Below are 24,265 nucleotides of genomic sequence, written 5' to 3'. Positions count from 1 at the left end.
TCCTCTTCCCCTGTCTGCGATCTGGAGGGTTAGGGAGTCTTAGATGGTTGGCCCTCAAAAATGGACATGGTGGAGCTCCCTGTATATTAGAAGGGGAGAAAGGGGACATAGCCACGGGGTACTTAATGGGACACACTTGCTGGTCTTGATCTATGACAATGTGCTGCAAGACCCCTGTATGTGAAGACCCCGGGTTTCAGGCTGTTTTGAAGTTGGCACTTGCTACGGCTTCGAGGTCTCATCTGTGACCTGAGAGCCCAGGATACAAAGAATGTCTTATGCCCCTATGCAGTATGACCAGCAGCCCGGGCCCAGTGAGTGAGCGTGACCCGTCCCACCAGACCCCACCCTTGGTGCCTTGGGTCTGGGAGCAAGGGACGAACCTTTCCTGACTCGGCCCCAGGCCGCCTCTACGTGGCTGTGACGTCGGCTTCGCCCCGCCCGCCTTGGGTGGTGACGCGGTGGCCACGCCCCCGCGCTTACGTCACCAGCCCGGTTCCCTCTCCCGGGAGCGTTGGCGGACGCGCGGCTCCCACCCCCCTCCCTTCTCAACGGGCTCTCCCCTCCCCGGTGGCGGCCGCGGCCCGACCCTCTGCAGGGCGATGGCCCGGACCCCGAGCGCGGGCTAGCGTGGCTGGGTGCCCGGTCATGGGCTGTATCGGCTCCCGGAGCCCGGCGAGTCAGGGTAAGAGGCGGAGACCGGACCCGGGTTGGGAAATCGGGCTGAGGCTACCCGGTGCGCGGGCCGCCGCGGGCGGGTGGGGACCTTGAGGAGGGGGCCGGTGTTGGGAGAGGGAGGAGCCTGCACTGGGGAGGCGGGCCCGGCAGGAGGAAGGAGCGGGCCGAGCCGGGAGGGGGGTAAACCGATTCATGCTCGCTCCTAAGGCCTGCTACTGCCTCTGGGCTCTGCAGGGTGGACTCGTGGTCTTTCCTCTTGCATCCCCACCGCTGAGGGTGGCAGGAGGCGCACAGCCTAGAGAAGGGCTGCTCAACCCTCTCCAGCTCGTGGCGACTGACCTTGCATGCTCACTCCCAGTCACCTCCCCCTCTGCCTACACCTCTCCTCTCACTGTCCTGGGAGTGGCCCTATGCTGGGAACCTGTCTTCTCCTAGCTGTGTCCCAACCCCCTTCAGGAGGTAGCCTGCAGACGCTGGCCAAGCATCCTACCATGGAGTTTTTGACCAAACTTATTACCCACTTCAGACTCCGTAGGTTGATGAAGGGGACTGCAGCCTCATTTGGGGGCACCTGTGAACACCTGATCACCTCTCATCTGTAAAAAACTGTTTTAGTCCCCTGACCCCACTCCCAACAAAAACAGAACTCACTCTGCCCTGTGGAGGGAAACAGGAGCCCAGAGGGAGGCTGTCGGGGCATCCTTTCCACAACTGCTGACCACTGCCTGGGCCTTGGTTCCCATAGATTGTGGTGCACACTGGGGCCTGGCCTTAGTTTAGTGTCTGAGGTAGGCCAGCCTACTTTACTCCCGTGTCATGGATTTCCCCAGGCCTAAAGCCAGGCAGTAACTTGTGACGTGTGTAGGGTTGGGTTTGGAATGAGTCCTGGGCTTTTAGGGCAGGCGGTCAGGCACAGAGGCCTTAGCGTGGGTGTTACTTGAGGTTCTTTGGGACTTAAGACTCTAGCTGAGACATGTATTTGACTGGGGTTCCCATGAGGAATTCTAGGATTTGTAGTCTTAAATTAATCTCATGACTTTTGAAGCTGAGAAGCAGCAGGCTGCTCTGATCCCTCTGGCCCTGCTAAGGCTTGGCGTTCAGGAAGTCATTCCCTCCTGCAGTCAGGAGAGTTTGGCTGACCCCATGACTGGCCTCGAGAGCCCTGATTAGGTACCAGCTGGGGGCCAGGGCTGGCCTGTAACCTTGTGTCTTCCTTCTGGTTGGTAGCGTTTCTGGGGACCACCAGCTGGCTGAGGCTCAGGGACAGAGACGGCTGCTCCAGCTAAAGGTCAGTTGTGATGTACAATTGCCTGTTGGCACTGTCTAGGGGATGGGCCTCAGCTCCTGAGCTCCAGAGAGCTCAGCTGGGCCCAGGCACTCCCACCTCCTCAAAGCCATGAGGCAGAGTGTTCTCCTTCTGTGACTAGGCACAGGTTCCAAGTGGGGAGGGGACTGGCTCAGCATCCGGAGCCAAAATAGGAATAGAACTGGGAGCTGAGCCTGGAGCGGTTCTGGGCTTTTGGTTCTCTGCATCAACACAGCCAGCATGCCTATGATTTCTGTGCTGGGCAAAATGTTTCTGTGGCAGCGTGAAGGGCCCGGAGGACGATGGACTTGTCAGACAAGTCGAAGAGGTGAGGCCAGGGACATAGATATGATTTGGGAGGTGATGGGAAGCTGAGGAGTAGGATGCTCAGGTGGCAAGAGGAAAATTACTCTGGGTAGCTATTGGGAACCAGGCTGAGATAGGAACAGACAGGCTGGGGCCAGACAGGGCATCAGGAAAAAGCCTTAGGCGACTGGGACGAAAGTCAGAAAAATCACAGGTTTGTCAGAAAAGAAGAGTGAAGAGCTGCGCACAAGCTGAGTCTGGCCAGAGGAAAGAACCATAGCGAGCTTGTAAAGGGTCCAAGTTGGTGGTGGGGAGAGGGGGTGATGTTGGTGGAAGAATGTGGTGTGTTTTCCAAGAGGAATGGGTAGGTTGAGAAACCTGAGAAGGTTTGGAACTTATCAAAGTTGAGGTTTCATACCTAGGGTTTTGATAGAATATATCTTGAGGAAGATGGTGGGGAGTGTCTGCCACAAAATGGCCCCAGAGGCCTGAAGGTCAGTGCTGTGAGGATAGGGGCTTTCAGGCTTGTGGAGAGCACCAGGTGAATGCTCAGGTTCTAGGGGCTGGGGGATGGGGTACGGAGAAATGATAAGGGCAACACCCGATGAAAGTGGGGATCTCGGCAGAAGTAGGAGCCCAGCTGAAAGCCTTTCCCCCACCCCTCAGTGGCATCGGACCCCGCGTGGGCTGTGGAGTGGATCGAACTTCCTCGAGGCCTCTCTCTGTCTTCCTTGGGATCTGCTCGGACTCTCCGAGGCTGGAGCCGGTCCTCCCGCCCTTCCTCAGTGGACAGCCAGGACTTGCCAGAGGTGCTGGGCCCCTGGTGTTGGTAGGGGGAAGGGGGCCCCCTGCATCCACGTGAAGGGCATCTGTGTGCCCCACCCCCGCTTCGCCAGCCAGCCTTGCTTCTGTCTCCCTTTTCCTGCAAGCGGAGGCGCTATCCGGCCGCCGGGGCCACAAGGCCGCCCCCGCGCGCCGGTCTGCTCTGCTCGGCGCTGTGCCAGCGGGCGGGCTTGCTTGCGCCTTGGGCCCTGACGTCAGCGCATCCCGGGCCGTATCCCGGGAGACCCTGTTGCATGGTGATGGGTTGCCAGGGAGACATACACCTTTTTCTCTGGGCCTGGGCCGCAGCTGCGCGAGCGCAGGCAAGGATGGCGATGGCTGGGGGGAGTGATGGGAGGGCGGGTGAGCGAACCAGGGAACACCCACCAGGTGCTCCCCGCCAGGCTGGGCCTGAAGCTGCCGGCGCCACCCTGGGGGCCCTGTCAGCCAGGTATTGAAGGGACGGGGTGGGCCTGAGGTCAAGGGGGCAGGTGGAGCCCGTCTTCTGAGGGGTGGGAATGTGTTGGAGGAGAGGTCAGCAGTGCCGGGGACGGGGCGTGTGCCTCTGACTTCATTCATTCATTGAGGGAGACGTTTCCCAGGGCTGCCAAGGAGCACTGAGCCAGGTGTAGGGTGGAGGTAGGAACCCAGGTGAATCAGACTGAGGCTTTGCCACCTCAAAATTCCTCAGGAAAGATGCAAGGACATTGCTGAGCTGGGGGTGCAGGCATACAAGACAGAGAAACTGTGGACTGAAAACATAATTAGAAGGTGGTGGCACTTGAGAATCGGGCCTTAAATGATAGGGAGCGTTTTTTCAGGCAAGGATGGCATTCTTAGCCCAGGGGAAAGCTGCGTTCCTTTGCCTGGAGGGAAGGTGGAAAGGTGGGCTTTCACTGGGCAGAGGAAATCACTGGTGGATTCCAAGCAGACCTGGAGGCAGCCTAGGGCCTCACAGAATGGATTCTTTCAGTGCCTGACCATGCAGCTTCCACTTCACTGGGCACTGGAAGAACCCAGGAAAGATTTTAAATAGGGACATGTTGTGACCGGCTGCACTCCAGGAAAATTACTTGTTTATTTTTATACTTTGCCTAATTCATTCAGCCTATGTATTTTCAGAGCTACTCTGTACCAGGCCCTGTGTTAAACACAGGGTGGGTGCAGCAGTGACCAAGGGAGACCAAATTTCTCATAGAGCTGAAAACCAACAAGAAGTAAGGAAACACAGGAAACAGACCATAGTGACACACACAGGGTCTGTTGATAGAGGATGGCAACTGGCTGTAGGCTACAGAGGGAGCCTGGACTACTGCTAGGGTGGCCAGGAAGGCTCTCTGAGAGAGTGATATTTCAGCCAAGACCCTAAAGATGAGGAAGAACCAGTCATGGGAAGCGGGGTGGGGAACACTTAACATACACAACATTCTGGGCTGAGAAAACGGTGTGGAATCGGAACTTGGGGGACCACCGCTTGCGCTAATCTGAGCAGGGGGTACTGAGGGTGTGCCCTTGAGAAAGGGCTGTGGCAGTAGGAGTAGAAAGGATGACAGTAGTGTAGAAGGCAGTTTGGAGATGGAGTCGCTAGGTGTTAATAACAGATCTAGGTGAGCAGGCTTAGGGGAGAGCTGATGGTAATGCTGAACTTTGGAGCCAGGTGGGGTGGGAGAGTGGTGGGCGGGAGCGAAGCCAGGAAGTCCGGTAGCAGGACCGCATGTGAGGAGAAGCTGTTGGGCTTGGTTTTGATCATACTAAGTTTGTGGCCCTTGTAAGCTCGAGAAACAGCTAGAATGGGGGATCTGAAGACTGAGATGGGCAAGGGGGAGAGAACCTGGAGAAGTCCCACTTGCCATGCATTTGGCCTCCCCTCTTTGCTATTCTGAAAGGCCCCACTCCATTTACTTGTCAACCTGCTTCCCTCCCTGCAAGCCAGGATGTGGCAGGTTAGCTGCAGTTCTATTCCCTTGGACCTGCTCATGTCTATGTTGTTTCCTGAGTGGACACAGTTTGAAGATCTTGGCCTCTTACTTTCTGACATATCCCAGTGGCAACTGGGACATCGGAGATGATCTAGCATCTCTTCCAAGCTCCCACATCTCCTTGATGCCTTGGGTGGAGTATGGGCCTGTGGGGGACACTGCTGTCAGAGGGGCACTTACCCTCTGATGCTGTCACCCAAGGTGAATGTTGGAGACACAATCGCAATGCTGCCCAAGTCCCGGAGAGCCCTAACTATCCAGGAGATTGCTGCGCTGGCCAGATCCTCGCTGCATGGTATGCACCCCCTTTGTCCTTTTGCACATGCCCTTGGGGACTGTATCCTGTGAGCTTTTGCTGGGCTCCCTCTTTCCTCTCTTTCTCAAATGAATCCCAGCTCCCTCCTCCCGGCCAAAGACACATGTGGACTCTTAACTACCATTACCTCTCCCCTCTCTTCCCAGATGCTCTCTGGTCTGTGTCTTTACCAGCTTTCCTCATTCTGCACCCCCTTCCAGGTATTTCCCAGGTGGTGAAGGACCACGTGACCAAGCCCACTGCCATGGCCCAGGGCCGAGTGGCTCACCTCATTGAGTGGAAGGGTTGGAGCAAGCCAAGTGACTCGCCTGCTGCCCTGGAATCAGCCTTTTCCTCCTATTCAGACCTCAGTGAGGGTGAACAGGAGGCTCGCTTTGCAGCAGGTGGGTACTGAAAGGGTTTATCGTAGGGATGCTCATGTTCATCTCCTCGGGCCTGATGTGGGGGTTGGAGTCTTTCTGTACCGCTGTGTCTTCCCTCTCCTGTGTCTAAACTGAGCCCTCATCTTAGCTCACCTCTGCTAAACAAACTCTGTCCTTCCTGTCAGGAGTGGCTGAACAATTCGCCATTGCAGAAGCCAAGCTCCGGGCATGGTCTTCGGTGGACGGCGAGGACTCCACTGATGAATCCTATGATGAAGACTTTGCTGGGGGAACTGACTCAGGTGAGGGAGATATCTCATGCCAGTGCTGCCAGCAGAGGTGGAACCACCTGACAGGCCTTGTGGTTCAGAGCTCAGCCTTTGTTTTGGAAAGGGAGACCCAAAATGTCCTCAGCCTGCACAAGGGGAGAGGAGAAGGACAAACTGTCCAGACAGTCCTTGACATTCCAAGGGCAGGATAGCTGGCTACCGCTGGTGAGTGGGCAGTCAGCGGTTGGAAATGGGAGTGGTTCCTTTTCCATAGGTGCTGAGCCTTCTTTGCCTGTCTGTGCAGTTGGTCTTCACAATCCTTCAAGTGAAAGTCGCTCAGTTGTGTCCCACTCTTTGCGACCCCATGGACTATACAGTCCATGGAATTCTCCAGGCCAGAATACTAGAATGGGTAGCCTTTCCCTTCTCCAGGGGATCTTCCCATTCCAGGGATTGAACCCAGGTCTCCCGCACTGCAGGCAGATTCTTTACCTGCAGAGCCACCTTCAAACAAACAAACAAACAAAAAGCCCAGAGATCTCACCGATGCATTCTGTGCAGCTGATCTCTGAGGGTCTGCTGTGTCCTGCCTTGCCCTCTCAAGGCAGCCTTCTGGCAGCTCAGAGGAGCTGCAGTGCAGCAGCACAGCTCCCTGCAGGGCTGGGGCCCCAGGAAAACAGGAAGGCTTGCTGGGGTGGGACCGCCCACAGGGCCTCTGGCTCCAGCTCCGGATCCTTGCCCTATCCCTCCAGCCGAGGCCTGCCTGTGGATCTTTCCCTGGGCCTGGGCTTGCAGAGGGGACCCTGCAGGAGCTGTGCAGCTGTGCAAAGGCCCTCCTTTCATCTTCCAGTCTCTAAACCACGTGGCTTACTTTCTCTGTAGCTTCTAGCCTCAAACCTCACAGGTCACCATCCCCCCACCTCTTTGCCTTTGAAGATTGCCTCTACCCAGTGGCCCATCCCCTCCGGCTAATTAACAAGTTCTCCAGGGTGGGCAGTACATTAGAGCAGATTGGGGATTGCTGCTGTGGTCTTAAAGGGACTGATTAGGATGCCTGAACCACAAGTGTTTTTGTTTGAGTTCCAGGCCTGTTTTGACCCCTGGTATAATGATAACGACCAACATTTATCCAAGGCCACTACTAGCCCCTGTGGAATCTGTGGAAGTTAGAAAAAGGGTCGCCTTTTTCTGGTGGGGATAGCCCCGTGCTAGGGCATGTTGCTTGGCGGGGACTGTGGGCTGAACTCAGCCTTGGACAGGCGCCCCTTGTGCAGTGAGCCACCTGCACCATGTACGGTATCCCTGTATTTATTGACTCTCACCAAGTTCCAGAGTCTGTTGTTCTCTCAAAAATCCCATAAAGTTATAACCTCCAGTTCACCGTTAAGGAAACTAAGGCACTGAGAGGTTAAGCAACTTGCTCCAAGTTACTCAGCTCCTGTGAGGCTGGGAGCCGGGAGGATGTGGCTTCCAGGTGGGCCAACTGAAATGGGGCTAGCAGGGCTGTCTTCTTTCTCTCCCCCTGCAGACCTGACTGGGCAGCTGCCCCTGGGGCCCCACCTCCAGGACCTCTTCACTGGCCACAGATTCTCCCGGCCTGTGCGCCAGGGCTCCGTGGAACCTGAGAGCGACTGCTCGCAGACCGTGTCCCCAGAGACCCTGTGCTCTAGTCTGTGCAGCCTGGAGGACGGGTTGCTGGGCTCCCCAGCCCGCCTGGCTTCCCAGCTGCTGGGTGATGAGCTGCTCCTCGCCAAACTGCCCCCCAGCCGGGAAAGTGCCTTCCGCAGCCTGGGCCCACTGGAGGCCCAGGACTCGCTCTACAACTCGCCCCTCACAGAGTCCTGCCTTTCTCCTGCTGAGGAGGAGCCAGCCCCCTGCAAGGACTGCCAGCCGCTCTGCCTGCCACCAGTGAGCAGCTGGGAACGGCAGCGGCAAGCCTCTGACGTAGCTTCTTCTGGGGTGGTGTCCTTAGACGAGGACGAGGTGGAGCCGGAGGAACAGTGACCCAAATCATGCCCGGTGGTGGCATGTGTCCCCTGGCTGCTTCTGGGGACAGAGCCTCCGTGCCCCAGCGTGGGCGAGGCTTCCAGCAGAGCTCCAAAGCCTGGAGGGCTCCTGGGAGCACTCACTCCTCCATTGTGTGTTTGCATGAAAGTGTTCAGAGGAGGGAGGGGCCAGGCTGGGGGCGCATGTCCTGCCCCCACTCCTGGGGTTTGCCGGGGGATGCCCGGGGCCCCTGGGGCATGGCTACAGCTGTGGCAGACAGTGATGTTCATGTTCTTAAATCAAAAACACCACGTACACATTTCCTTCTCGGGTGATGTGAACCCCTAAGGGGGTGGCTGTGACTGGGCTGTAGAGCAGGAGGGAGCCCCACCTCTCCCGCCCTCTACCCCTGCCTCTCCTCTGCTTCTCTTCTCACCTCCGAGTCCATGTGCAGTGCTTGACAGAACTGCCCCCGCCCGGGGGGGCTGGCTCCAAGCCTCCTGGAGCCTCTGGATCGAGCTGTCCCCCCAAGGGCCCCTCGCCCAGCTGGGCTTGTGCTGTGCTTCACCTCTCCATAGTCTCTAAATCTTCTTTTTCTTAAAGAGGGGTCTCGGTCTATTCTTTCAGTCGGATCTTCTCTGGGAGGCCATGGAATGACGAAAGCCTGTACCCTTGGCCCTCTTCCTGGCCCCTGTGATGGGGTCTAGGCCTTTCCCCAGCTACTTGAAGGACGTGTGGGCAGGGTACTGGTGGCTCGAAGCCCAAAGGCTGCCCCATTCACTCAGGAGTTCTCTTTAGGGTGGAGTTGGAAGAAGGGATGGCCCTGGTTGCCACGGAGCAGTGATCTGAATGTTCTTCCAGAGAGGGCCACAAGGGGGCCACATGAGTGGCCAGGCAGTTGTCTGTAGGAATTATGTCAACAAAAGACAGTCATGAGGGAGTGTCTCTCCTTGGGGAGGAAAGAGGGTTGTCTTTCTTGGCTGAACAAAAGGGCAAAGCTACCTTCCTGGGGCCTGAGCCTCAGCTGGGGTCTGGATGAGCAAGCAGCGGCGGCCTCTGCAGACCCGGCATTCCATGGACAGCGGGCTCTGGAGTTTACAGCTCTGGGGGCTGCAGGTGGCCGCTCAATTTGGAGCTTTGTAGACTTTGGCAGGTGAGAGGGCCCAAGGTAAGAACAGAGCCAAAGGGCACAGGCATTCTATATATAAGTGGCTCATTAGGTGTTTATTTTGTTCTATTTAAGAATTTGTTTTATTAAATTAATATAAAAATCTTTGTAAATCTCTATATACATCTGGTCATTGGAGGTTCCAGTATAAACCCATCTTAGTTCTACCCCTTCCCTCTCAAAGAGGGAGCAGGGGTCAAGCGAACCCACCCTCTTCTGGCCAGGCCAGTGTTGACCTTCCTGCCCTGGGAACACTTGCTGCAGGTGGGCACTGGCTCAGATTTCAGGTAGGATGAGTTGGGAGAAGCTAGCACCCCAGGTCTGGAAGTGAGGCTGGAGCTCCTGTGTTCCCATGGTGGAGAGAACAGGAAAGCCACAGGATCTGGGCCGATAGCCACGGCCACTGCCATCCCAGGTCACACCTGAGGGGATCACTGGCACTTGTCATCGCTGTCAGAAGGGCTGCCCTCCCGGGAGGCCGTGGCGGGAGCGAGGCCCCCAGAGTGCATGCACCTCGGTGGTCTCTGTGTCACTGCTACTGGTGGCACTGTCACGGAAGCTGGCGAGGGGCGGCCGGACTTTCACGCCCTGTGCTGTGACAGAGCCCTCGATAGCCTTCCGGAGCTGGAAGGGTAAGAGGGTCAGACGTGTGGACTCGGGGCTCCCTACTCAGATGCCTCCCCAGTGCTTCCCCAGGTGGGCTAGAGACAAGCCTCCGAGCCTTTGTGGAAGTGGCTTTGATGGCCATCATCATCTCACCTCCTTCAGGGTGACAATTCCAATGAGTCTGCCAATACTGGTGACATACGCATGGTCCACTCCCAGCAGTGAGAAGATGGTGTGAGTCTGCAGGGTGGGGATAAAACACACTGGACTTGATACGTGATGGGACAGCTGTACATTACAGGCCAGAGGGACCCAGAACAAGGTGGCAGTGGGCAGTAGAAGGGGGGTGTCATGGATGGTGAGGAGAAGGGGACAGGACCACCAGAGGAAAAACAACAATAATGAGAACGTTTCTGCAACCAAGCCTCAGAAACTTGATAGTGGGAATGTTTATGGTCCTTACGTTGATGGGGGAAGGGACAGGGGAAGGCTTCTTTATTCCATGTTAGAAAGTAGGACAGAGAACAACTGTTGAAATACAACATCAGATGACTGGCCGGGCACTGGGCTAGGTTTTTCCTATATAGGCATTTAATTTCGGTAGTGTCCTGAGAAGTAAGTATGGTACCCATTCTATAGGCGAGGAGCATGAGGCTCAGAGCTGAAGTGACTTGCTCAAGGTCATCAGTAAGAAGTAGCCTTGCAGCCCCAGGCAACTTCTCGTCACACTATGCAGGAGGAAGCACAGCCCCTGTCGTCCTATGCCGCTGTCCAATTAGTCGTGGACCCAAGTTCCACACATACCCCACTCCCCCTAGGGGTACTGGCCCTGAATCCTCCACCTCTAACTCACCTCTGTGGCTGACATGCTTGCTGTGGGCCCTTGCGGGGCTGGCCAGCTTTGATACCTCTCTAACTTTGGCCTGCAGCACTCTACATCTCTCATACACTTTGCCTTTTCTGCTAGCCCAGCTAGCATCCCGGCTCCTTCTGAGATGTAGTTTGCAGTCCAGGGGGACAACAGTTACACCCATCCTCCCCATGTTTTTCTTGCTTTGGGCCCTCCCCCCAGGCCTTCTAATGTAATCAACAAGGGTTCAGAAATTGTCAGGCAGTTCCCCTCATGCCCTAAGTGGATTTTCTCAGGCCAGATGTCTTGAAAAACACTCTACTGACTCAGCAGTTCCTGGAATTTTTGGCCTATCATTTATCACACTGTTCTGAGTTTACTTGTAAGCCTTTTGGCTTAATATTTGAGTCAAAATGGGCACTAATAACCCAGATTCTAGAGTACCAGTTACTCAGAACTCATTGTAATCATCTTAACAATTTTAAAATGTTTTATTATACAGTTGCTAAATTCTTTAGAAAAGGACTTCCAGGACTTTCCTAACTTTCTCCATCTGAGGCATGACAGTAATCATAAAGGGAGCTAGAAGTTCAGTTTTAGAATACGCTCTCCTGTGCTCCTTCCATGCCCTTGTCATAATTGTCCTGTGGTTAGTTAGCAAGTTCCTCCTCTTATCTAACTTGAATCCTGTGTGCTACAAGTTATCTTTAATTACATCATCTGCCTTTGGAGGGAAACATTGTTATAAGATTTCCTGTTTCAGTAATCCTTTAGTCTTGCCTTCTTATGGTTTAATAATCCTTTTCATCTCCCAAGGATCCTATTAAATAGTTCCCCTTGATTTTCAGTTCTCCACAATTCTAATCAGAGTGAGCTTCTGGCAGACAATATGCTTTTTAGATTTGCAAAACACTTGTCCCACTAAGCCTTACGGATTGACTTTCTGAACATCCTGGTGGTTCTCCCAAACTCCCTTAGCATCCTCACCAGGATAGGGCTGCCACATTGTAATGGGTTCTGCTTTCTGCCTCCTTTCCCCCCATGTTGGCTCTGCCATCCTAAGAGCTTTCCCAAATTTGAGTTAGACCCCAGACTCCCCAGAATGGCTCAGAAGACCCTTCCCAAACCGCCTCAGCCTGTCTTTCCACTCTCAGATGCCATCAGGCACCCAAGCTTCAAGTCTCACATGATCACTCATCCTTTTCTGAGAACATCCATTTCTGCCACACTCAACCCTTCCCTCATGACACCATCTTTTAAAGTCTCCTGTTGGTTGTTTCTCAGTGTAAGTAGCAGCAGTAATTCCGAAAGGATATTGAATACTTACTATGTGCTAGGCACTGATATAAGTCGTGCCCGACTCTTTGCGACCCCATGGATAGTAGCCTGCACCAAGCTCCTCCATCCATGGGATTTTCAAGGCAAGAAGTACTGGAGTGGGTTGCCATTTCCTTCTCCAGGGATTCTTCCCAACCCAGGGATTGAACCCAGGTCTCTCACATTGTAGACAGACACTTTACCATCTGAGCCACCAGGGAAGTCCGTAAGTGCTTTACATGTTATTAACTTTAATCCTCAGAAAACGCTATTATGTAGGTACAATGATCCCATTTTATAGTTAAGGAAAGTGAAGCACAGAGAGGCTAAGAAATGTGACAGGGTTAAAAAGCTGGCTACAACGTGGCAGGATTCAGGTTCAGCCCGCTGGCCTCCTGTTGGCACTCTAGCTCCTCCCCTCTACCCACTGGTGCTTTGCAGGTGGCCCTGAATGAACGAGGTACTCCACTGGTAGGAGATGTCCATTTGCACAGGTTCCTAACTAGTCTTCCATGTATTCCACTCCCTTCTGAATATTCTCTTCCTGCACTTCATTGGACTACTTACTGATTCCTCAGGCCTAAAAGGGTAGTTTGAATTCTCATTTTTATGTTCTTATCACTTTCAGTTCTTTGTACTTTTGTTGGTTGGTTCCTCAAAGGCTTCTTTTCTTCCTAGGATTTTTAAATTTGTAACAAACATCTACTTGTTCCTTTTCATTTTAATTTAATTAGAAACCAGGGAGCTCACTATAAGGCCTGTACTTCTTAGGCTTAGGAACAGTGAATTGACAGGGAGAGGGACAGTGTGGCCTTCTGAAAGAATCCTGGAAGTAGGGCTGGGAAATCTGCCCTTGGGCCTGACTGCTTTACTGACTTGGGCAAGTGACCTCCTCACTGCCTCAGTTTCTCCATGTATAAATATGGTTAAATCCACAGACTTTTGGATTCCAGGCCTAGTTCAGGCCTAGTTCTGCTACTTACTTAGGTGTGTGCCGCCACTGCTGCTGCTAAGTCGCGTCAGTCGTGTCTGACTCTGTGCGACCCCACAGACGGCAGACCACCAGGCTTCTCTGTCCCTGGGATTCTCCAGGCAAGAACACTGGAGTGGGTTGCCATTTCCTTCTCCACTAGGTGTGTGACTTGAACAAACTGCTTAACCTGTCTGAATTTCAATGTCCTTGTAAAAACTAGACTATCACAATATCCATCTTACAGGGTAGTTGTGAAGATTGAACATGTGAAGAACTTAGCCCACTGCCTGGCACGTAGCTGGCACTAAAAAATGTCAGCATTTTCACTATCATTGTGCGATGTCTGAGGATTAAGTAAGATGATGGAAAAGCTTTAGAGGTCTTAGGAAGAAAGACTTTGAATAAAAGCCAGATGTATTATTCACAGGCCTATCTTCTTTTTTCCTTGCAATTGCATGGCAATTTTGATCTGGGGTCTTTACCCAAAGGCTTATAAGTTCCTTTATTACCTTTTGCTTTTTTGTTTTTGTTCCCTGTTCTTCCTGCCCTCCTTGTCTGGCTGGCTGGCTAGGCTGGCTCTTGGGCAAAGCTGGTGTCTAAGCTAGCTGCTCAAGCTGCAGACCTTGGGAGTGTTCCTTCTCATCCCCCGTGCCTCAGAGGCTTGCACGTTAAATCTGTCAACAATTTAGCTAAACTCTCCTGGTGTCTGCCTGAGCAGCCTGCTGGTGTACCTGTGCTCTCTGCCTTCCCTGAGAGGCTGGAAGATGCCCAGTGATGCTGGCCACTTCACCCTGGGGAGCCTGAGGTAGTCCTGCAAAGAGAACCCCTGCCCTCCACGAGCATCCGCCTCACCCGTCAACTTGTCTGCACTCTGGTTTTCTGCAGACTGTTTTGCCCTTCTGCTTAGCTATCTTCCTGTGTCCCTGCCAGTTTTCCTCTGGCCTACATTAAGTCAGACTTTCTGGGGTCTGACATTCCAAGCCCCCTGCTAGGCACTTCTCATCTTTGTTTATCTCTTCTCTGCAGTGTCCCCAGTCCTACTTGGATGTTTGTTCACTTGTTTATTAGATTCTCTTCTGCCTGTTTCTCATCCATTTTTCCCCTTTGTGAGTGTATTAGCCTCCTCAGGCGCTGGCAGCCTCCTGCCTCACTCTGACCCTAGAGGGTCAGAGGCCTTCTGGCTTCCACTCAGCTCCAGCCCTGTCTTTGTTGCTGTTTTGGTGCAGAGTTCCCGCGGGCAAGGCTGAGCACAGAAAAAATGATGCCTGGCTCTACCATAGACAGGAAGGGGCTAAGGGGCCCTGGCTCTTGGCCTCCCATCATTTGAAGCGATGTGTCTGAAAAACATGTCAGCACAGAGCCCACTCTCTGCTGTCTCTTTTTCCTGTCGCTGGCTTGAGTCCAAGTTTGTAGGAGGACTTAGATCCCCACCCTGTGCTCCTGAGGGCCCAGGTAGCCCCAGGCCTCTGGCCCTACCTTGTGCAAAGAGGTCCGCTCCACCAGCTGGAAGGGTGCAGGGTCAATTTTGCAGTCACTGAAGTTGACAGGTTCATCTAGTTGCTGCTCTTCCCACTCCAGAATCTGAGGGGACAAGACTAGAAGGGTTAGGGAGGTGCCAACAGCTGCTCTCAGCTCCCTGAAAGCCTGCCTCTTTTCCTATCCCACAGTCCCTCCCACGGGGACAGCAGCCAAGATGATGACTGAACACAGCCAGGAAGAAACAGAGTCTAGAGTCCAGTCACACCTTACCTCCTCAGGGGTCATCTCGCCTTCCAGGTCTGAGTCGCTCTAGGAGAGAGGAAGGAATGTTGACAGCTTGGGGGCTGGGGGAAGGGAGTGTCTCTCCCCAGCACAGGGAAGCTTGCCCCACCTACAGCCTGGCCCTCCCTGTCTCCTGCTCCAGAGGAGCCACAGGAGGAAAGGGAGCACTTACCGCCAAGGAGATTCGGACCCGCTTCAGCTTGCGCTTGTCACATTTCCCCGACTTCTCCAACTTTGTTAGAGCCAAACCAGAAAGAAGAGGACTTGATGTTATAGGGAGGAGGGAGGTGAGGGAAAGTGGTGGGGCTGGGAGGAAGGGCACACCGCAGGGACTGCTGACATCTAGGAGGACAGAAGGGCAGGGAGGATGGAGGCAGGCACTGTAGGCTAATGGAGAGGCGGTCTCAGTGTCAGAGAGAGACGGAGAGAAAGTGCCAGATGGAGAGGCTCCGACCACTCACCTCTGAGGCGGGCTCGGCGGGTGGACTGCCACAGAAGAGGCTTCTGAGGGTGATGCCAGCCGGCTCCATGTTCCCTGTGTTCCCAAACACAAGGCCCTGAGGGCAGTGCCATCTTTGCTGGAGAGGACCAGGAGAGGTGAGGAGGGCAGGGGAGAGGCATCCTATTGCTATTCTGGTGCATCTGGGCAGGGACCTTGTGGGTCTCCGGGGCCAGTCTCTGGCTCCATCATGCTAGCCGGTGGGCTCACCTGTGGGGCTCTCCTTGACATTCACAGTGTTGCTGGGGCTCCTCTTGAGAGCAGGCTTCAGGGGCTTGTGAGTCTCGCCCCGGCCTGCAGGGAAGCCCTGGTCCTCTGTGTTCACCTGCATAGGCGGGAAGGGGTTGGGGATTCTGTGGTCCCTGACCACCTCTGTGTCGCCACCCTCTCGTACAGTCTACACAATGGCATTTACAAAGTCTGGGTGGCCCTGCCATGACGCCTTCCCCCTCACCTGGAAGCGGACGGAGGTCTCAGGGCTGGGGGGACTCTCCTGATCGGAGGGTGAAGAGGTCTGGGCAGCTCGACGCTCTTGCATGTAGCGCCGCCGGCGGGCTGGGCTCAGCTGTGCCCCCAGCAATGCCACCACTTGCGAGCGCTCGATGGACCCCAGGAGGATCATGGACTCTGGAGAGAATAGGTGGGAGGACTCAAGAGCCGGGGAGAGGCCCTCCTACCCACTGGCCTTCTCTTGCACCCAGTGGGGGGCCTTGGATACAGGCCACATACCCAAGGGAAATCCTGGCTGAGTTTGCTGGCTTACTGCCTTTGGAACCAAGGAGTCTGGTCCTGAGCTCCCGCCCCTCCCCCTTCCTGAGCAGCAACGCCGGGAGATGACCCTCATTCCTGGTACCCCTCCTGGCTCACCAGGGGACTCTACTAGGGCCAGCATGCGGCCCTTGGTCCTGTGTAGTGCCAGCCGCAGGTCCCGGAAGGTGCAGCTGAGTGCCACGTGGGGAACGTCCCGCACCATGATGTCCTCCACTCGCACCCGGTACTGCCTGAGAGCCGAGAGAGGCACTCTCTTTGTGGTCAGTATGGGGAGGGCAGCCAGGAGTACTACCATCCCAGGGCTACAGGGAAGGCCCCAGAGCTTATGGGGACAAGGGTGAAGGACCCAGGAGCACCCTCTGCCCTCGTTCTGATTAGGTGGGTCAGCCATAGTTCCCCGTGGAGTGGACAAGGGCGGTGTTGGCCAGGAGGCAGCAGGGTGGCTGGTCTCCCAGCCTCACTTGCTGGAGGTGTGTGTGACGGAGTCCCAGGATGCCTTCTGCCCCTCACCCGCACCCCCCTCGTCACCCAGCCCTCCGTACTGGTGGCGGCCCCAGCCCAGCTCAGGCAGGTAAGGCAGCTTCTTGATTCGGATGATGCTGTCATAGAGTGAGGGCTGTAGGCTCTGGGCAACGGCATTGGCCAGAATGACGGCGATCATAACAGGCAGGATGTGGGCGATCTGGCCTGTGAGCTCGAACACGATCACGGCCGTGGACACAGTGTGCGTCACTGCTCCTGCCAGCGCAGCCGCCCCTGGGGACAGCCACTTTCAGTCTCCTCAGGGTGCCCAGGCCCTAGATGAGCCCCCCACCCCTCAACTCTGGGCAGGACCCTCAGGGCTGCCCTGTGCAATCCTGGGGAGTGGGCCTGTGCGTCTGAGGGAAGCCTGGTTTCTACCAGCAGGGGGCGCCAGAGCCTCAGGCCCTATGGCCCAGCCACAGGGGTTTTCCAAGACGCATAGACACCTGGAGTACTCACCCACCACTGCATAGCCTCCAGGAACAATCCTGTAAGTGCTGCCGTCTGTGTGGATGCCGTCAGGGAACCAAGCAGCCATGCTTTCGCCCACCAGACGCCCAAATGCTGCTCCTTCAGGGAAGGGGGTGGGAAGAGAAACAGGTAGTGGAGGGGGAGGGCAGGGACACTAGGAAGAGAGAGGGTCAGAGGGTGGGGGAAGGGGCCGGTGGGTCATTCAGTGCAGGGGACTACCCTGCGGGGGTGGGGGTTGGGGCTGGGGCTGGACCAAACCCGCTCCCACGCAGAGAGGGGACGGCCAAGGGGTGGCCAGAGGGTGCAGGCTGGAACAGGCAGCTGAGGACTCACCAATGACAAACACCGGCATGAAGGCCCCACAGGGCACTGGGATGGTAGTAGCCAGTGCAGACATCCAGAACTGCAGGCAGGAGGTCGTTCAAACAGGTAGAGGCACCACCTGGCCCCAGGCAGCCCCCAGCTCCACCCCAGAAGCCTACCTTGCTTATCAGTTAGACACAAATGTCCCAGTTATCTCAGAATCCCCCAGAGGTGAGGAAAAGGAGGACTTTGGAACAAGTTGGCTTAGGTTCAGCTCCTCACTTTGCTATCTAGCTGTGTGACTTTTGGGCCAGTTACTTTTAACCTCTTTGTGCCTGACTTTCCACCTCTAACGCAAGGGTACCAGTAGTAACCTTTCTCATAGCATTGCTGTGAGGCTTAAAGGGGTTATTATACGGAAAGTGCTTAGAGCAGTGCCTGATATCTAGTAAGCCTGTGTTGGCTATACATATGTAAGGAGCCCCACCTTCATGAGAATGAAGATGACCAGGGTGAGGAAGACGTTGGCCCGTGGTGGGTTCCAGGCCTGTGAGGTTCCAGGTGGCTCTAGTTCCTCCATCAGACCCTGGCGGACCCACGTTCGGTTGTCAAACAGGGTGACCAGTGTCTCTTTCTGTGAGAGCTGTAGGTGAATAGGGTGCCTCAGTCTGGGGAGACAGGATGGAAAGGGAAGGGGCCCATAGGCAAGCAAGGGCTATTGGCTTTCAAAGGGATACATCCCAAGAAAAGGGACATGTGCCTGTTCAGCCTGGGGTTACCTGTCCAGCCATGAACTGTCCAAAGCCAGCGGGGAAGGTCAGAGTAGAGATGAGTAGAGTCACCAGAGCCGGGAAGAGCAGGCGTCTAAGAGATGTAGGTTTCACAGCATCAAATACCAACCTCAGGCTGGTGATAGGCTTGGGTGCCCTCACATACCTTATAGCTAAGGTCACAGCAGAGCCTTGGCTCTTACATTAAAGCACACAGTTCTGAGAAAAGGCCCCCTTTGCCGCTCATGATACAATGGCCCTGAGGTGACAGCCATCCAGGCCATCTAATGTCTTTCTTTCGGCTCCTCACTCCCTAAGTATGAGCAGCAGCGGAGAATCCATCCCCCGAGCCCTCTGTGGGCACCTCTAAAGCTGTGACTCCGCCCCTTACCCTCAAGCTTCTGTCTCTGTCTCTCTGTGGTGACTTAAGAGTGAAGGTGTTGTTGGGGAAAGCTAGGGTTACTCATGAAGGTGCCAAGGGAGCAGGTTTCCTTTTCCCTGAAGCGTGTCAGTCCCAAGAGAAATCATGTCTCAAGTCTCCCAGCTCCCAATCCTTGGGGTCTCAACTGTGAGAGCAGGAGGAAGAACTAAGACTCAAACATTCTTCAGGGGGCACTGCCATCTGGGCCAACTCAAAGGCCTACAGGAAGCCTTAGTCTTTGATCCAAAATGCCCTCTTCCACTGACTAAAAATTCAAAAGTGGCAATTTTCAGGTAATTTAAATGAAAGTCAAAATGTTCAGTCTGGAAAACACTGGACAATTTCCTCCAGGGACTGCCCATTTTTGACTAGGCCACTATCTGCTTCTCACTTGTTACTACGCCTCCCCTCCCCGCACCAAGGGAATGACCCTCATACAACCCAAAGAAGAACCAACTCACTTCTTCATGAGGAAACGGTTGATGGTCTTCTGCTTCCGCATCACCTGGACAATCTTCCGGTTCAGGTAGACAAAGAGTGCTCCCCCGAAGCCACTGGCGATACTGGAGAGACAGAAGAAGCACCCTCGAAAAGGAGGTCTTCCTTCTCTCACCTCCTCCTCTCCCACACCTCAGCTCCTTCAGCTCCTCACCCAATAACAGCAAAGGCTGGCAGCTCCTGGAGGTCGAAGGGGAAGTCAAGCCGGAACCGGGTTTTGAACAGAGCCGTGATGGTCTCTGAAGGGAAGTGGAGCAGCAGAGGGAGGTGGGTGTAGCCTTGGAGGGCCCCACCTCATCTGAAACATTTCAGGGCTCGCCTCCCGAACCATGCTGCCCCACCTTCATCACGGTTCCAGACGGCCAAGACCCGGAAGATGAAGGCGCTGAAGGTGGCGGCAAAGAAGCCCCGCCAGTAGTTGCGCACCGCAAAGAAGGTGGAGGTGACCTCGATACTGAATAGCACACCTGCGGGGGTGGGGGCAGGGAGGCCGCCCTTGAGGCCTGGGCCTGGCCCATGGCCTCTGACCCAAGGGCCCGGCTGGGGCTGACCCTCTCTGCCCACCTCCAATGGGAGCCGCAAAGCAGCAGCCCACCCCCACGGCACAGGCGGCAGCCAGCATCTCTGTGTTCCGGGATTCATTCTGTCGAAGAGTGGTGGGAAGGGGAGTCGGCATTAGCGTGGGCTCAGCGGTCCACCCCGCCCCTAAACCTTCCCCCAACGTCCCCCTTACCTCGTAGATGCCCCCAAACAGCGAGAGGAACTTGCTGAGAAGGGCGGCACACATGCTTGCGATATGCACAAAAGGGCCCTGGGAGGTAGAGGCAGGTGGTGAGTGGGGCTGGGGCACACCCTGATGTTGGCCGGGCTTCGTCCTCCCCTGGGAGGGACTCCTTCATTCCCCAATCTGCACTGACCTCTTTGCCAAGGGGCATCCCACTGCCAAGGGCACAAGTCAGCCCGATGACCTTAGCTACGAAGGTCTTGAGGGTGAGGTATTCCTTCAGCACCACTCCCCGCAATATGGTTTTCATCTCCGGGATGCCAGACCCTGGGGTGGGGGGTGAACAATCCTAGGAGAGTCACCGGATGTGCCTGTTTCAGGAGGCCCATCTCCGCCCTCTCTTTCTCTCCTATTGTACCAACAGCCTGAGGAGCCAGGATCTGTGTGAATCCGGCAGAGAAAGTGATGAGGACGACGGGGTAGGTGACCCAGGCCAGATACTGGAGTAACAGGTTAGTGTTCAAGCCCCGGGACATCCACTGCTGAGCTGTGGAGAGAGGACATATCACTGGCACCCCAGTGCACACACCCAGTCCCTGCCTGGCCGCTGGACACAGTTGTGTGACCAGCTGTTCCAGGGAGTACTGCACAGAGCCAGGGGAACAAAGGGTAGGGAGGGGGTTAGAGGGCATTCACTGAGACAAAGATCACTGTAGGTGATAGGGTCAGCTGGATAGGGCGGCAAGAAGTTGTGGCCTATGGGAGTGGCAGTGATTACGCCTGAAGACAGGGCGGTCAGGCCGGCCAGGGGAAGTGGTCAGTGGACAAGTGCGGCATGGAGGAAGCAGGCTTGTTCTCCCCCGCTCTTCCCCACCAGCCCTCGTCCTCACCCTGCAGACAGGCAGCGATGGCGTAGTCCATGGCCCAGCTGACCAGGGCCATGAGGAGCCCCAGCAGGACTAGGAAGATCCAGTCTTCACCAACCCTGGACACTAGGAACTTATGGCAGTGTACAGTACAGACTGGGAGCAGGCGAGGGAAGAAAGGGACGCTGGCACCAAAGCATACCTACCCCTGTCCACCCCCACCCCTCCCCTCCCGGGCAGCTTGAGCTGCCTCTGTCCCCCTCAGCACAGCTCGGCCAAGTCCCCTGCCCCAACCCAGGTCTCACTGCGGCATCGGGCGCAACGGCTCTGTCCATATTCCAGGAGCTCTGGGGGAGCCCGAGGGGAAGGTGGACCCCGCCAGGGTTCGGGCCCTCCCAGGCGGATCCGAGCAGCTTCCTCTTTGGCAAAGGCCCCAAGGTCCTGAGTATAACGCCCGTACATCTGAGTAATAGGGGAGATAGGGGTTAGACATGGGCAGAGTGGGGAGGCAGGGAGGGCTCCTGGGGCCTCAACTCCCCTTCTCCCAGCCCCCACATTATGTACCCCTTTTTAAACCCATGTTTCCCACTTTGGCTTGGGGTGTGGGAACAATGCACACTGCGGATTGTGGGGGCTGTTCTGGCTGGAGTGATGGGGACAGCCAAGGTACAGGGACACAGCTCTGGGGGTGGCAGAATAATCGGTCCTCTTCTCACAAGCCTGGGGAGGCGGGGAGCAAAAGAGGAGGAGTGGGAGGGAAAGCCCCAGAGAAGGAAAAGATGGAAAAACCTAAAGCAGTGTGCAAGTGGGAGGAGGGAAGGTCAGAGAATAGAGGATGGTCAAGGGCACACGGGTAACAATAAGGGCCTCATGGAACTGGGGGCAGCTGAGCTGGGCCTAGGAACAGGCGGGGCCCCAATCCTTATCACGTTCCTGCTGGGCCTCTGGCCTGTGACCGACTCAGCTGCACCCCTCCCACCCACCCTAATCCCCTTGTCCCCAGTCTCCACTCCCACCCCAGCCCGTCAGCCCAGATGGGAGTGGAAAGTCTCTCTGGGTGGGTAGAGAGTACTTGGTGACCTCAGCCCCACTCTGGAGCTGCCCTGAGACCCGTGGTGGGTTAGGGGACAGCAGAAGCTGATGGCTTGGCTGTGACTGTGGATGCTGGGGTGATGGGATGGGAGAGTGGCCGAGCAGTGGCTAGACCTGCCAAGCTGGGCGTGTGTTTGGGGGGTGGGGAGGAGTAGATTCCGGCTGCCACCCGCAGAGCTTCGGGACACAAAGGGCTCCTGTTGGGGCTTGGAGGGGAGAGTGGAGGGAGGGAAAGATAGAGATACACAGAGAGAGAGTGATAGAGAGCAGGAAAAGGAGGAGAGGGAACCAGAGAGGAGAAAGAGGTGGGTGGGGGGGGCAGTCTGGGAAGGGGCACAGAAGAGAAAGGAGACTAGAGGGGAAGAAGGGAGGAGGAGAAGAGAGAGAATAGAGTATAAGAGGCAGACAGCATAGGAGGGGGAGGTGAGTGTGTGAGAGAAAGACAAAGGGATCGGAAGGACCAGGGGGAGAGGCTGGAGCAGGGAGTGCCCAGGAGAGAGCCTGACCCTGAGAACTCTGTTCCAGAGATGAGATAGAGACCAGGCAAGGAGACATGGCTGGTGCCCAGCTACCCTGACCAATGCCCCATTTTTGGCCTATGCAGACTGGCAGACACGTCCCAGGCTGTGCAAAGGCTTACCCCTCTCCCCTTGCTCCACTCCAACCCTGCCACCTCTCCCTGTCATCCTGTTTCATCCAGTCACTCTTATAACTGGGCACCTCCCTGCCTCAGATACAGCCCAGGCCCCCTCCTCCTGGAGAAGTACCTTCCCTGCCTCCTTCCTGGGCAAATTCCAGCCCACACTGATAAAAACGAGCTACAGGGCCCACTCCCTTCCCTAGAGTTTGGGTCCCCCACCCCAGTGACAAGCAGAGGCAAAAGGTTTCTCAAACACTGAAGTTACAGTGGTGGCTGTGAGTCAGCTCAGACCCCCAGGACCCCTGCTTCTAATGATGTTGAGGGCCCGCCCTGGGGTGGGTAGGGGCTGGACACCCAGAGTCAGCCTGGACAAAAGGTCCAATTCCCACACCCATTCCTGCTTGACCCATCCTCCTGTAAAGCTCCTGTCCCCCAGGGTAGCAGGTAACCATTTTTTCCCCAAAGAATCAACTGAAGGATGCCTACCCATGCTGGGTTGCCAGCCACTCCAGGGGTAAGGGCCAGGGATGGGTTTGGGTCTGATCATCTTTCTAGCACGTGCCACGCACAAAGTAGAGACAGAAAGAACGTCTTTGGATGGTGGAGATACAGTGGAGAGAGAGAATGTTCAAGGGTGTGAGTAGTGCTGGGAAGGCGTAGTGGGGTGCTGAGCCCTGGCCCCAGGTGGTGGTGGGGAGGAGCAAGGAAAACGTTGCTGGGGGGGAGTAGAGGGAAGGACAACTAGGACAAGCACCTGAAGTCCTTGTCCTGTGCAGGCCCCCAGTCTCAGCCAGAGACCTGCGTGCAGCTTCCCACCTTTTAGCCCTTCAGGCTCTCAGTTTCCCCAAGTCAGAGGGCGGGACGGGGTTAGGTTAGGCCCCCCAGACCTCGTCGCTTCCACAGGTAACTGGGAGCAGCGGTCTGGGAGCACATTCCTCAGGGTTCTGCTGGCTTCACTTACCAGGGTCTGCTCGTACTGCAGCGCCCGCGGCTCCATCCCTTCCTCCGCCGCCGGCCCCGCTGCCGCCGCCATCTCCGCTCACAGCCCTCTGGCCTCCCACCGCGGCTCGGGCTCTGGCTCGGCTCGATTCCCGGCCCGCGGAGCCCGCGCCCACAGCTGTCCCGTCCCCGCAGCCCGGGCGGCCGAGTGCAGAGTGCGGCGGGCCCCGGGCGGGCGCCGCTGGCACAGCCTCCCGCTCGCGTCCCCTCCTAGGCGGGCGGGCCGAGGGCGGTGCCCTCCGCGCTGCTCCGCCCGCCGGCCCCTCCGAGGGAGCGGGCCTTGCCTGGCCGGGGTCCGCGTAGGGGCCGCCTCCCGGGCTCGGGAGAGGCGGCAGGGGGCGCGGGCAACGCGCGAGCCCGCGACCCCACTCGGTGGAGGCCGGTGGCCGAGAGGGGCGTCCCGGGGCAGGGCGGGGGCGGGTCCGCTGGCACGTGGAGGGGCCGGACCCAGGCTGCGGTTCTGCGCGCCGGGTCGGCAGGGGCCGGACAGGCCGGGGCTCGGTAGGGCCTGGGGCGGTGGGCTGCCGAGCCGTCTAAATCAGATTTCGGGCCCAGTTCCTCAGCGGCGGTCCCCTCTCTTGCTTCTCCGGAGGGGCCAACGGCTGACTGGCCAGGAAAGGTCCAGTGCTCTGCTGGGGGATGAAAAACAACTAGGGGGAAACTCGGAGGGGGTCGCTAGACCCAGAAACGGGGGTTGCTTGGAACTAGGACCCTCGGTCTCTCTCATCCCCTTCCTTTCTCCTTCCCTTCTTTGCGAGTCCCCTAGGAGCACCCCCAAGGAAGGTGCACTTTGAGCCACCTGGCCTTCGGGTAGTGCGGGGGTTGGGGTGGAGATGGGGAGGGAACGGGAATGGGTGAGGCCAGAGGGAAGGGAGGTCTAGGTGCCTGGGAGGCGGGTGTGGTGGGGACAGAGGTCGCTTCTCCCTGGCAGGGCCCAAAGAGAAACCAGAGTAGGTGCTGACGTCTAGCAGCCATGGGGGAACACGGCCT

General features: G+C 56.4%; 2 protein-coding genes and 1 long non-coding RNA gene across 9 annotated transcripts; 2 read left to right on the top strand and 1 right to left on the bottom strand.

The window, feature by feature from the left end:
• The first annotated feature begins 31 nt into the window (after positions 1 to 31).
• FAM131A (family with sequence similarity 131 member A) lies at positions 32 to 9,311 on the top strand. Of its 3 annotated transcripts, none has more exons than XM_014482864.2 (6): positions 32 to 685; positions 2,957 to 3,099; positions 5,293 to 5,386; positions 5,608 to 5,790; positions 5,955 to 6,071; positions 7,567 to 9,311. In XM_014482864.2, exons 1-6 carry the CDS (start codon positions 649 to 651, stop codon positions 8,040 to 8,042), a joined length of 1,050 nt encoding a protein of 349 aa, XP_014338350.2. In that variant the 5' UTR covers positions 32 to 648; the 3' UTR covers positions 8,043 to 9,311. The 3 variants fall into 3 exon arrangements, with proteins under 3 accessions (XP_014338350.2, XP_070228440.1, XP_005909574.2); XM_005909512.3 differs by lacking the exon at positions 32 to 685 and adding an exon at positions 2,030 to 2,312; XM_070372339.1 differs by lacking the exon at positions 2,957 to 3,099.
• CLCN2 (chloride voltage-gated channel 2) lies at positions 8,789 to 24,265 on the bottom strand. 5 transcript variants are annotated; one of them, XM_070372298.1, is made up of 24 exons: positions 23,238 to 24,264; positions 20,850 to 21,006; positions 20,569 to 20,700; positions 20,097 to 20,225; positions 19,872 to 20,005; positions 19,688 to 19,765; positions 19,519 to 19,597; positions 19,296 to 19,421; positions 19,109 to 19,193; positions 18,918 to 19,019; positions 18,045 to 18,129; positions 17,753 to 17,908; positions 17,296 to 17,365; positions 16,951 to 17,061; positions 16,512 to 16,725; positions 16,066 to 16,199; positions 15,653 to 15,825; positions 15,409 to 15,523; positions 15,161 to 15,234; positions 14,872 to 14,931; positions 14,688 to 14,726; positions 14,415 to 14,519; positions 9,952 to 10,038; positions 8,789 to 8,926 (listed from the first exon to the last, which is right to left on the bottom strand). In XM_070372298.1, exons 1-24 carry the CDS (start codon positions 23,307 to 23,309, stop codon positions 8,819 to 8,821), a joined length of 2,625 nt encoding a protein of 874 aa, XP_070228399.1. In that variant the 5' UTR covers positions 23,310 to 24,264; the 3' UTR covers positions 8,789 to 8,818. The 5 variants fall into 5 exon arrangements, 4 of the variants coding, with proteins under 4 accessions (XP_070228399.1, XP_070228390.1, XP_070228410.1 ...); XM_070372289.1 differs by lacking the exon at positions 8,789 to 8,926 and adding an exon at positions 9,646 to 9,816 and having other exon boundaries at positions 23,238 to 24,263; XM_070372309.1 differs by lacking the exons at positions 8,789 to 8,926; positions 20,569 to 20,700 and adding an exon at positions 9,646 to 9,816.
• Positions 14,956 to 20,778, top strand: LOC138988227 (uncharacterized). Its single transcript, XR_011464514.1, has 2 exons — positions 14,956 to 15,296; positions 20,103 to 20,778. It is a non-coding gene; the product is annotated as an uncharacterized lncRNA (long non-coding RNA).

This window comes from Bos mutus, chromosome 1 (assembly GCF_027580195.1).
Source record: "Bos mutus isolate GX-2022 chromosome 1, NWIPB_WYAK_1.1, whole genome shotgun sequence".
NCBI lineage: Eukaryota > Metazoa > Chordata > Mammalia > Artiodactyla > Bovidae > Bos > Bos mutus.
This window is presented reverse-complemented; position numbering and strand designations above follow the sequence as displayed.